We start from the raw sequence: 13282 nt of genomic DNA on the forward strand, positions 1-13282 counted from the left end.
GATAGTGATAAAAAGAGGAAAGGGCTGGGTGCAGTGGTGCATGCCTGTATTCCCAGCACTTTGGGAGGCCAAAGTGGGAGGATTGCTTGAGGCAAGAATTTGAGATCTGTCTGGGCAACATAGTGGCACCTCATCTCTACCAAGAAAAAATGAAAGAATTTGCAAGCAGAAGGCAAGAGAAGTTCTTAACATAATAGCCATGTCATCATAGCCTAAATATCTTATTTTACCATCAGTTGGGCAAGTTACGATACCTGTGAAATAAGGTATGTATGAAACCAACACTACTAATGTTTTAGGATTCTAGAGAGACACAGCAGTTCTCTGCTTAGTTGTTTTTGCTACTGGGATAAGGATTAGGAGCTTTATAGCTTCTGAGAATATGCCAGACTAAGTCACAAGTGATGTCACAGCAAGTGGGGCTTTTAATAGTATCTCTCTAATAGGTAGGAGTTCATACTTAACTACCCCAAATATTGTAAATTATATATATGTTTAGGAAAAGAGCAAAATAATTTCTCTCTTGGAATGTTTAACAAATGAGGCCAGAATCCTAGCTCATTAGTTTTTGAAAATTAAGAAATGAGGCAGGGCATGGTGGCTCACACCTGTAATCTCAGCACTTTGCGAGGCCAAGGCAGGAGAATCACTTGAGCCTAGAAGTTTAAGACCAGCCTTAGTAACATAGGGAGACCGCTTCTCTACAAAAAATTTAAAAATTAGCTACTCAGGAGGCTGAGGTGGGAGGATCGCTTGGGCCTAGGAGATTGAGACTGCAGTGAGCCACGAATGATTGCACCACTGCACTCCTGCCTGGGTGACAGAGTGAGACCCTGTCTAAAAAACAAAAGAAAAAATAAATAAATACAAGAAAAGAGGCTGGACGCGGTGGCTTATGCCTGTAATCCCAGCTCTTTGGGAGGCTGAGGCGGGTGGATCACGAGGTCAGGAGTTTGAGACCAGTCTGGCCAACATAGTAAAACCCCATCTCTACTATAAATACAAAAAATTAGCCGGGCGTGGTGGCGGGCACATGTAATCCCAGCAACTCGGGAGGCAGGAGAATCACTTAAACCTGAGAGGAGGTTGCAGTGAGCCAAGATTGCACCATTGCCCTCCAGCCCCAGTGACAGTGCAAGATTCCGACTCAAAAGAAAAAAGGAGACTTTGGCTTTGCCTTATCTGTGCTATCTACCTAATACCGATGTGTTTATATCTGGGAATAAAATAATCATTTAAAGTTGTTCTCAGATATAACTTCCTGATAAATGGCATACAGTTCCCAAGTCTCCATCCAGTAATGTCTCTGTCTTGGTACTGGGCAGTTCCTAAGCAGTAAGTGGCACTCATTTGAGCAAGGAAGAATTCCTTACCTTAGAAATAATCTGTAATGTATATATCCAGCCAGGACCAGAATAGAAAGAGCTTCTGAATGAAAAATCTTCCAGATTCCAAAATTACCTGTGTTTTATTTTTTATGTATTTTTAATTTTTTTGGGACAGAGTCTTGCTCTGTCACCCAGGCTGGAATGTAGAGTTGCAATCTCGGCTCATTTCAACCTCCGCCTCCCAGGTTCATGTGATTCTTGTGCTTCAGCCTCCTGAGTAGCTGGGATTACAGGCGTGTACTACCACGCCCGGCTAATTTTTGTATTTTTAGTAGACAGGGTTTCTCCATGTTGGCCAGGTTGGTCTCAAACTTTTGGCCTCAAGTGATCTGCCCACCCAAAATGACCCATGTTAATCATAGAGGGGGAGTATAAAGGAATATAGAAATGAGAAGTAAATCACACTTTAAAAATGAATTCAGGCCGGACGCAGTTGCTCACGCCTATAATCCCAACACTTTGGGAGGCCAAGGCAGGCGGATCACGAGGTCAGGAGTTTGAGACCAGCCTGGCCAAAACGGTGACACCCCGTCTCTACTAAAAATACAAAAAAAAATTAGCAGGCACGGTGCCGGTTACCTGTATTCCCAGCGACTCGGGAGGCTGAGGCAGGACAATCACTTGAACCCAGGAGACGGAGGTTCCAGTGAGCTGAGATCGTGCCATTGCACTCCAGCTGGGCGACAGAGCCAGACTGCATCTCAAAAAAAAGAATGCAGACACTTTATTCAGGCCTGTTACTCCTCATATTTGGGGTTAGAGAATGAAAGGCTCTTTTCTCCCTCTAGTGGCTTCTTTTTCTGTATTTCTACCTTCTCAGCTTGCTGTGTCTGTGGCCAGCAATCTAGACAAATTTAATAGTTGACAAGATACTCATTCTTATCTTTCTATCCCCCTATTCTGTTTCCTTGCCTAAGTTTGGTTGATTTTAACAACTCAGAATTTACCCTGTTGAGAAATTGAATGCTTATTCCAGTGATCGGGGTTCCCTGTTCAAAAGTATCCATGTCCTGGCTGGGCATGGTGGCTCACACCTATAATTCCAACACTTTGGGTGGCTGAGGCAGCAGGATCACTTGAACCCAGGAATTCAAGACTAGCCTGGGCAGCATAGCAAGACCCCCACCCCTTACAAAAAATTCAAAAATTAGCCAGGCACAGTGGTATGCACCTGTAGTCCCAGCTACTCAGGAGGCTGAGGCGGGGGGAATCTCTTGGGGCCAGGAGTTTGGGAATGTAGCAAGCACCACTACACTCCATCCTGGGCAATAGAGTGAGACCCTGTCTCAAAAAAAAAAAAAAAAAAAAGAAAATCCATGTGCCAACAGCAACTAGGACAAGAAACCCTGAGAAGTGGACAGTTAGTGATCTGTAATCATTAAGGGTTTAAGTTGATTGTTTAAGGCCAAAGGGGAGACCAAGGCGGGAGGGTCGCTTAAGACCAGCTTGGGCAACATAGTAAGACTCTGTCTCTACAAAAAGTACAAAAATTAGCCGGGCATGACGGCACATACCTATAGTCCCAGTTACTCAGGAGGCTGAGGTGGGAGGATCACTTGAGCCCAGGAGGTCAAGGCTGCAGTGAGCTGTGATCGGGCCACTGGACTCCAGCCTGGGTGACAGAGTGAGACCCTGTCTCAAGAGGGAAAAAAAAAGGACCAAAGAACAATTGCCCTCGACCTATATACTACCAACTATGCTGACAATCTCAAGGAAAGTAGGATCTGGGAATGTATCTTTGAAATCAGAGGAGAATTAGAAGATACAGTCATGGATTTGGGAACCTGAGGCAGTTAGAGTTTCCGGAATTCTTGTTACCTAGATCTTAAACAGTATATGCCATTTTTTATCATCTTACACAAATAAGCATGATGCTTTTAAGGCTAACCCCAGAATGACCTAAATGAGAGTTATCTAATAAATAGGGTTTAGGAGTAAGAGGAACCAGTGCGGGAGATTTAGATTTCAAAGTAAATTCTAGACTCTTTTTGAGGTAAGATGCTGGATGAAACTGTGGTAAGCAGATGCAAGTTCAATATATTTGGTTCTGGAGGTTTAACCCTTTTCTGTAAGGCTATAGACAATATTCTTGGCACTATTCTCTCAAATTATTACTACTTCCTTCTTTTGTGTACTCTTCAGTACCTACTCTTGACAGGATAGACTATTCTTTTTTTTTTTTTGAGACGGGAGTCTCGCTCTGTTGCCCAGGCTGGAGTGCAGTGGTGCAATCTCGGCTCACTGCAACCTCTGCCTCCCGAGTTCAAGAGATTCTCCTGCCTCAGCTTCCCAAGTAGCTGGGACTACAGGTGCACGCCACCATGTGCAGCTAATTTTTTATTTTTAGTAGAGACGGGGTTTCACCATGTTGATCAGGCTGGTCTCGAACTCCTGACCCCAGGTGATCCACCTGCCTCGGCCTCCCAAAGTGCTAGGATTATAGGTGTGAGCCACCGCACCCGGCCCCCCTTGGATTTTTAAATTCGGCATAGAAAGAAGTTTTCTTAACTTTTGTTGGAAATAGCTTATTTTTTCCTTTTCTTGTCTAGTGAGCCAGAGCGAGGAAGGCTAACTCCCTCACCAGACATCATTGTTTTGTCTGACAATGAGGCTTCCAGTCCCCGTTCCAGTTCCAGAATGGAAGAAAGACTCAAAGCAGCCAACCTAGAGATGTTTAAGGTAAAAAGAAAGAAAAATTTCTTTCTTCTTGTTATGCTCCTTCTATTTTATTTAATTCCTCAAGAGTCTTAGTTCTGTTTTTTGACTGTTTACTCTTTGGATATAAATACCCATTAATGAAAACTTTATAGTAACTCTTGACTTCAAGGGCTTTTAAAAGGAACTATTAGAAGCAAGTGGAGACGATAGTTTGAAAAGCGTATATGTAGGCCATTATACTCAATGTTATTTATCTTTGGAAAATGAAAACAAAAGTTCATAATTAAGTCATATAAAGTAAACTTTTGGCTGGAAGGATACTTTCTGCACTCTAACCTAAGTAACTGAATATGAAGGGATTCTTAAGTTTTTATGTATATCTAGAGGAAATGTGGCTTTAAGGGATTTAGGAACATTATTTTAAAAGAAGACAATGTTTCTCTTTAGTCATTCTTCTTTTTGCCAGGAATCTGGCTGATTAGCATTTATACGTGGTCTCTCCTTTAATTCTGTAAGCATTTCTTTGAGTACCTACTGAATGCCAGGCACTGTGCCAGACCCCAGTGATACAAAGATAATCCTATTGCCACTTCTGCTTCTTGTGGAAGATGAAGGTTTCAGAGCTAAGAAGTAAAGATTGTCTCTTGCAGGAAGGAATTCTGGGTACCTTGCTGCCGTAGCTGAAAGTCTTTTTATTTCCTTAGGGGAAAGGCATTGAGGAACGGCAGCAGCTTATCAAGCAGTTGAGGGATGAGCTACGATTGGAAGAAGCCCGACTGGTCCTGTTAAAGAAACTGAGACAAAGTCAGCTACAGAAAGAGAATGTGGTCCAGAAGGTAATGTGCCCTAGAAATAAGGGACTAAGGGAAAGGAAAAAAAATTGGTTTGAGAGTAGGTTACCCCAAGTAGGTTCAGTTGGGTGGCTCATTTATTCTCTGGGTCCATAGTTTTTTAGTCTGTAGTAGTAGTGATTTTTTTTTTTTTTTAATCTTAGGCCTTAAGAAAACCTTGACTCCCGGCCAGGTGCGGTGGCTCACGCCTGTAATCCCAGCACTTTGGGAGGCCGAGGTGGGTGGATCACGAGGTCAGGAGATAGAGAGCATCCTGGCTAACATGGTGAAACCCTGTCTCTACTAAAAATACAAAAAATTAGCCGGGCATGGTGGCGGGCGCCTGTAGTCCCAGCTACTCGGGAGGCTGAGGCAGGAGAATGGCGTGAACCCGAGAGGTGGAGCTTGCAGTGAGCCGAGATCGGGCCTCTGCACTCCATCCTGGGCAACAGAGCAAGACTCCATCTCAAAAAAAAAAAAAAGAGAAAACCTTGACTCCCTTTTTCTGGTTTTTCCTCCTGATTGATAAGAACCTCACACTGACCAGGAATTTTAAAAGTCTAGAAATGTATCAGATTTCCACCTGTGATTATTGGCCTTTTCCACAGTCTTATTTTCTCTTCCTTCTCCCAGACTCCAGTTGTACAGAATGCAGCATCTATTGTTCAGCCATCTCCTGCCCATGTGGGACAGCAGGGCCTATCTAAGCTTCCCTCCCGGCCTGGGGCCCAAGGGGTTGAACCTCAAAATTTGAGAACATTACAGGTATGTGACCCATAGTGGCATCTTAGTGTTGGAGGGCCCTGTCTAATCCTGTCTCTGTTTTTGGGCTTTTGTGAAGATTATAGAAGAACCTGGCCATGATAGAGGTGTTATTACTACTGATTGTTCTGTTGGTCCATTATGGCTTGATTTCGTCTTCAGTAGAAGGATGAGTAACTTTCATCTTTCCGCTGTAGTTTTTCTTGTCTAGAGAATGCTTCCAGCTTCTCTAGAGAAGGGGTAGATAGTTTTCTGTCTAACCCTATAGGATTAGATAGTTTATATCAAAAAAAGCCAAGGACTTCCCAGCCACTAATCAGGGTTTACAATGATGGTAGATTTATCCCGTACACCATTAAATGAAATTACCAAGTCTGGCTGTGTTCCTATGTGTTTCTACTTAGCTATGTATTATAGACAGTGTTTTCCCTTTTGCATTTTGTGCTGTATTATACACAGCGTACAACCTGTGATTAGTTCTTTTCCTCTTCTTCCCCTCCAGGGTCACAGTGTCATCCGTTCAGCTACCAATACCACCCTTCCACACATGTTGATGTCTCAACGTGTTATTGCACCAAACCCAGCCCAGTTACAGGGTCAGCGGGGCCCGCCCAAGCCTGGCCTTGTACGCACTACAACACCCAACATGAATCCCGCCATCAATTACCAACCGGTAAGAGAGAGCTGAGCCCTAATGTGGAAACAGAGAAATCCCTTTATTTGCTTTGCTTGTCGAAAGGGCCATAGGTTTTAAGTTTTTATACATAAATAAACTCTAGGACAAAAATGGTTATTTTGGTAGGGATTTAATTGAGAGCAGTCCCAAAAGTAGAAGCTTTGAGGAATTATATTAAAATAGTAGTGGAGGAGAGAGGTTATACAGCAGAGCAGCAGTAAGCTAAAAATCTGCCTAGAAGAGAGTAATCTAGGGAATAAGAAGCACAAGGATATGTGACAGAAAGCAAAATCTTTATTTCTCTCTCTTTTTTGTTTTTTGTTTGTTTGTTTGTTTGTTTTGAGATGGAGTCTCACTCTGTTGCCCAGGCTAGAGTGCAATGGCATGATCTTGGCTCACTGCAACCTCTGCCTCCTGGGTTCAAGGAATTTCCAGCTAATTTTTTGTATTTTTTGTAGAGACGAGGTTTCACCATGTTGGCCAGGCTGGTCTCAAACTCCTGACCTCAAGTGATCTGCCTGCCTTGGCCTCCCAAAGTGCTGAGATTACAGGCGTGAGCCACCACGCCTGGCCTTTATTTCTCTCTTAGCAATTTTAGTTTATGGTCATCATCATTCTCCTTTCCTATGTGTCAGAGTTCTTTTTCAATAAATAAATTGACCACCTCCTATTTTTGGAGACGCTAAGTAGTCCAAACCAGGATCAGACAGTGTCCTCTGCCAAGAACGTAAGAATTGGTCCTTTCTCCTACATACCATGATTGACCCCATTCTCAATCTATTTCAGCAGTCAAGTTCTTCTGTTCCATGTCAGCGTACAACATCCTCTGCCATCTATATGAACCTTGCTTCTCATATCCAGCCAGGGACGGTGAACAGAGTGTCCTCGCCACTTCCTAGCCCCAGCGCCATGACTGATGCTGCCAACTCACAGGCTGCAGCCAAATTGGCTCTTCGCAAACAGCTGGAAAAGACACTCCTGGAGATCCCACCCCCTAAACCTCCTGCTCCCTTACTTCACTTCTTGCCTAGTGCAGCCAATAGCGAGTTCATCTACATGGTAGGCTTGGAAGAAGTCGTACAGAGTGTCATTGACAGCCAAGGTAAGGCTATTTCTTCTAATCAATCTATTTAAGCAAGTGGTTGCCAAGCCTGATTGACATAGGCAGAGTATCAGAGGGTACTGTACAATATTAAATAACTTCTCCTTCCTGTTACCAAACCACCTCCCTCCCTTCTTTACAGCTATTTGGGAGCAACATGTTAGAAGCGGAGAGACAGAGAGAGAGAGAGAGAGTGTGTGTGTGTGTGTGTGTGTGTGTGGTGTGTGTGTGTGTTGTGTGTGTGTGTGTTTTTTGTTTGAGATGCAGTCTTGCTCTGTGTGTGTGTGTGTGTGGTGTGTGTGTGTGTTGTGTGTGTGTGTGTGTGTTTTTTGTTTGAGATGCAGTCTTGCTCTGTTGCCCAGGCTGGAGTGCAGTGGCACAATCTCAGCTCACTGCAACCTCTGCCTCCTGAGTTCAAGCAATTCTCCTGCCTCAGCCTCCCACGTAGCTGGGACTACAGGCACGTGCCACCACACCCAGTTAATTTTTGTATTTTTAGTAGAGACGGGGTTTCATCATGTTGGCCAGGCTGGTCTCGAACTCCTGACATCAGGTGATCTGCCCACCTCGGCTTCCTAAAGTGTTAGGATTACAGGCATGAGCCACTGCACCCGGTCAGCTGGCCGGGGCCGGCCTGCCTATCTATCTATTTATCTATCTTTCAGCTTGTTTTTTTTTTCCCTTCGGCAGGTCAGCTATCATTGAGCTTGATATTTTTATTTGTATTTTATCTATCTTGTATGTTTTTTGTAGGACAGTAACTTCTCACTTAACATCATCAATAGTTTCTTAGAAACTGTGACTTAAAGTGAAACAACTGTGGTGAAGGGGGTCCTCAAATAACATCATTTTATTATAACATTGGTAAGAAAAAAAGATTGTTTTTGTTGTATGTTGTTTCACTTAAATCATAGTCTCTGAGAACCTGTCAACAACATTGAGGACTGACTATATTTTGTTTAGTTCTTTTAAATGGTGGCTAGCATGATGCTTGCATAATTTGATAAATAGAACTTCTTTCTCTTTTTTTCTTTTTTTTTTTTGTTTGTTTTTTTGTTTTTTTGAGACAGGGTCTGACCCTGTCATCCAGGCTTGAGTGCAGTGGTGTGATCTCAGCTCTCTGCAGCCTTGACGTCCCAGGCTCAAGCCATCCTCCCATTTCAGCCTCCTGAGTAACTGGGACCACTGGTATGCACCACCATGCCAGTTTTTTTCTTTGTTGGTTTTTTTTTTTTTTTTTTTTTTGAGACAGAGTCTTACTCTGTCACCCAGGCTGGAGTGCAGTGGCATGATCTTAGCTGACTCACTACCTCTGCCTCTCGGTTTCAGGCAATTCTTTTTTTTTTTTTTTTTTTTTTGAGATGTAATCTTGCTCTGTTGCCCAGGCTAGAGAGTGCAATGGCATGATCTCAGCTCACTGCAACCTCCACCTCCTGGGTTCAAGAGATATTCCTGCCTCAGCCTCCCGAGTAGCTGGGATTACAGGTGCCTGCCACCACGCCTGGCTAATTTTTGTGTTTTTAGTAGAGACGGGGTTTCACAGTGTTGGTCAGGCTGGTCTCGAACTCCTGACCTCAGGTGATCCACCTGCCTCGGCTTCCCAAAGTGCTGTGGTTACAGGCATGAGCCACTGTGCCTGGCGCAAGCAATTCTTTTGCCTCAGCTTCCAAAGTAGCTGGAATTACAGATGTGTGCCATCACACCTAGCTAATTTTTTCTGTTTTTAGTAGAGATAGGGTTTTGCTGTGTGGGCGAGGCTGGTCTCAAACTCCTGGCCTCAAGTGATCTGCCTGCCTCAGCCTCCCAAAGTGTTGGGATTACAGGTGTGAGCCACCATGCCTGGCTTGGAACTTCTATTTTTAATGTCAGTGTTTTTGCAACATTGTACTGAATTACTGTATTTAGTCTTCTGTGAATGCTTACAGTTGAGAAACTAAACACACTTACATAGATAACTAAGAAAGACCATATAAAAAGCTGTAAAGCAATACTAAACCATACTATAGAGTATTAACATACAGTCTAGACTAACTGAAGTTATTAAACTTGAATTTCTAAACACGTAGACTTCTGGGAAAGCCTGTCAGTAAAGGAAAGTGCCCAGAGGAATCAGTATTAGCTATAAATAGATCACAAAGTGAATAATTCAGACACTGATAACTATTTAAAACTGTAAATGTATATGACAGGGATAAGTACAGTCTTTGGTAAGGAGATATTAAGAAGCAAAAGTATTGGTTGAGTTAGAGTCCTTTGACTTTGAATTGACACAGTATTTTCTTCTCAGTGTGATACAGCAGAAAATCAGGAAACATCCCAGCTTTATCAGTTAGAAGCTACCTTTGTTGTTGTTGTTGTTGTTTGAGACTGAGTCTTGTTCTGTTGCCCAGGCTGGAGTGCACTGGTGCAGTTTCGGCTCACTGCAACCTCTACCTCCCAGGTTCAAGAGATTCTCCTGCCTCAGCCTCCTGAGTAGCTGGGATTACAGGCGCGTGCCACCACGCCCGCCTAATTTTTTTGTATTTTTTAGTAGAGACGGGTTTTCATCATGTTGGTCAGGCTGGTCTTGAACTCCTGACCTCGTTAGCCGTCCACCTCAGCCTCTCAAAGTGCTGAGATTATAGGGGTGAGCCACCGCACCCAGCCAGAAGCTACATTTCTTCGACTTCTTTCCTCATTTGTAAATGAGGATGGTACTGTCTGAATTCCCTAAAGTGATACTGTTATAATAAGATGAAATAAAAGTATTTTGTAAATTATAGAATATCCTTTTTGTAAAGTCTCTTTCTTTAATTCAACAGAATAAACTCCTGGAAAAGATCTATTTGATTAAGAGAAACAGAGGAGATAGGAAATGTAAAGCCACTGACTATTTTTGTTGGTATCTAGGCAAAAGCTGTGCCTCACTTCTGCGGGTTGAACCCTTTGTATGTGCCCAGTGCCGCACAGATTTCACCCCTCATTGGAAGCAAGAAAAGAATGGTAAGATTTTATGTGAGCAGTGTATGACCTCCAACCAGAAGAAGGCTCTAAAAGCTGAACACACCAACCGGCTGAAAAATGCATTTGTGAAAGCCCTACAGCAGGAACAGGTAAGAATTCTGACTGCTACTGGCCATCTGTCCCAGTTTGTTTTTTCCAAAGGGTCGTGCCTTCTAGTTTGCAGGAGTGGTTCATGTGATCCCTACAGGTCCAGAGGTTCCCTTTTTGTCTCCTTATCATTCTGTCCTATTTCCATTTGAGCAAGTATTCTGATTAAGAACATGGTAAAATATAATGGCTGAGGTTAACAGAAAGGGACAGAAAGCTTGGGACTCTTGGCTTTTCCATAGCACTCTATTCTCATCTTCATTTTCTCCTAAAATGAATAATAGATTTTGGTGGGAGGAATTTATATTTGTGCTATAAATCTCTTTGAAACAGTTACTTGCAGTGCGTGTTTGACAAGAAATGACAAAGGAAAGAGTAAATTATGAAGTAGCCCAGTGAAGAGTAGTGGTTCTAGAGTATGCGAACATTTCATGTAGCAGTTATAGTATGAGAATATCTTAGAGAGGGAAAAATGTATTGGGGAACTCAGATCCTTTTCTTCCTATTTTCCACTCCACCCATCAGACTCCCTTGTTTGAGTAGCATCATGGACTTTTTGGAAGATCGGGTAGGCAGGAGTCAAAAATAAAACCCCATTTATGCTCTAGGACTGGTAGTAAAAAATAAATAAATAAAAATTTTTAAAAAGAGAAAAGAAAAAGTGATAAAATAAAACCCCAGTAATTCATCAGCCTTAATTTTATCAGTTGGTTCATCACCTCCAGCCAACTTCTTAGAGCCAGCTTTCCTGGAGAAAGACAGGAGGATCCCTTGATCAATGAAGCAAGTTAGCTGCTTATACCCAGAAATCTCAGTGTACCACCCCCACCAAACTCTTTTGCCTTTTCCATATTCCACCAACTAGCCAACAACATTAGAGATAAGAACACCTCTAGGTTTTCTGGTTAGGAAATTGGGTGGGCCAGGTGCAGTGATTCATGCCTATAATTCCAGCACTTTGGGGAGGCTAAGGTGAGAGGATTGCTTGAGCCCAGGAGTGCAAGACCAGCCTGGGCAACAAAGTCAGATTGTGTCTCTGTTTAAAAAAAAAAAAAAAAAAAAAAAAAAAAAAAGGAAATTGGGTGCTGTCCTGCTCAACCACCTGATCTGATGACTCCCAACAGGAAATTGAACAGCGATTACAGCAGCAGGCAGCCCTCTCCCCGACTACGGCTCCAGCTGTGTCCAGTGTCAGTAAACAAGAGACCATCATGAGACATCATACGCTTCGGCAGGTAAGGAACTTTTTGCCTGATCCTGATTCCTTTAGAAGATTTATCAGCCATTTATCACAATTTGTCCTTTCTATTGTGGGAAATCATAGTCTTCTTCTGTACTCCCTTATCTTTGCCCTCGCTTAACATTCTATCATAGCAAAGTTGTATCCACTGTCTCCTCATCATTACAGGCTCCACAGCCCCAGAGCAGCCTCCAGCGTGGCATACCCACATCTGCCCGCTCCATGCTTTCAAACTTTGCACAGGCACCCCAGTTGTCTGTGCCAGGTGGCCTCCTTGGTATGCCAGGTAAGAAGGATTAATCTGAAAATGTTTCTCATGGGTCAACTGTTAGTATACAGTTCTGTAGCAGCCTCTTTAGGGGAATTGTTCCTTCCTTTACTTTCTGTTCTTTCTTTAGGACATACACCCTCACTCTTCTGTTATTCAGCAAATGTTTGCTAAATTCATATTAAGTGCCACCCACAGTGCACTAGGGTTTTGGTGGTGAAAATGACCCAGATCCTACCATTATAAATTCAACTTTTAATATCCCTTCAGTAGACATGTGGTTATTTATCTCTTTTGGCCGGGACAGCAGGGTTAACTGTTCTGTTTGAATGATCCAGGGATGCTTCTCCACATCTGCAGCCTCAAAATCAAAGCTGATTTAATGATTCTATCTCTCTGTCTTATTCGTCTTCGTCTCACCACTGTTTCACTTGTCTCTCCTATACCATCAGAAGCATGTTCATTATTCTTGGTGGGACCGAAATTTCAGGAAGTCCCCTTTTTCTAAAGCTTAGGAATATGAGTGGGGATTGAAATAAAGTTGCTGTGCAGGGCACGGTGGCTCACACCTGTGATCCCAGCACTTTGACAGGCCGAGGCAGGCGGATCACTTGAGATCAGGAGTTCAAGACCAGACTGGCCAACATGGTGAAACCCTGTCTCTACTAAAAATACAAAAAATTGGCTGGGCGTGGTGGCTCATGCCTATAATCCCAGCACTTTGGGAGGCCAAAGTGAGTGGATCACCTGAGGTCAGGAGTTCGAGACCACCCTGGCCAACATGATGAAACCCCATCTCTACTGAAAATACAAAAAATTAGCCCGCTGTGGTGGCGGGTGCCTGTAATCCCAGCTACTCAGGAGGCTGAGGCAGGAGAATCGCTTGAACTGGGGAGGTGGGGGTTGCAGTGAGCTGAGATTGCGCCACTGCACTCCAGCCTGGGCAACAAGAGCGAAATTCTGTCTCAAATAAATAAAAAACCAAACAAAATTAATTGGCTGGGTGCAGTGGGTCATGCCTGTAATCCCAGCACTTTGGGAGGCTGAGGCCGTTGGATCATTTGAGGTCAGGAGTTCAAGACTAGCCTGGCCAACATGGTGAAACCCCATCTCTACTAAAAATACAAAAAATAGCCAGGCAGTAGTGGCACACGCCTATAATTCCAGCTACTCTGGAGGCTGAGGCAGGAGAATTGCTTGAGTCTGGGAGGCAGAGGTGAGCCAAGATCACACCACTGCACTCCAGCCTGGGTGACAGAACGAGACTG

At 43.4% G+C, this 13282-nt stretch overlaps 1 protein-coding gene across 5 annotated transcripts in view; it reads left to right on the forward strand.

The window, feature by feature from the left end:
• The window catches only part of GATAD2B (GATA zinc finger domain containing 2B), a 117169-nt gene that overhangs the window by 99973 nt on the left and 3914 nt on the right, over positions 1 to 13282 (forward strand). For 4 of the 5 annotated variants that reach the window (XM_024249808.3, XM_054552958.2, XM_054552943.2 and 1 more), the window contains 8 exons: positions 3938 to 4067; positions 4751 to 4882; positions 5510 to 5641; positions 6141 to 6311; positions 7101 to 7416; positions 10306 to 10508; positions 11631 to 11741; positions 11915 to 12032. In XM_024249808.3, coding sequence (XP_024105576.1) covers positions 3938 to 4067; positions 4751 to 4882; positions 5510 to 5641; positions 6141 to 6311; positions 7101 to 7416; positions 10306 to 10508; positions 11631 to 11741; positions 11915 to 12032 — 1313 coding nt within the window. The remainder of the gene's footprint in view (positions 1 to 3937; positions 4068 to 4750; positions 4883 to 5509; positions 5642 to 6140; positions 6312 to 7100; positions 7417 to 10305; positions 10509 to 11630; positions 11742 to 11914; positions 12033 to 13282) is intronic. The other variant, XM_054552950.2, reaches the window with a different exon arrangement.

This window comes from Pongo abelii, chromosome 1 (assembly GCF_028885655.2).
Source record: "Pongo abelii isolate AG06213 chromosome 1, NHGRI_mPonAbe1-v2.0_pri, whole genome shotgun sequence".
NCBI lineage: Eukaryota > Metazoa > Chordata > Mammalia > Primates > Hominidae > Pongo > Pongo abelii.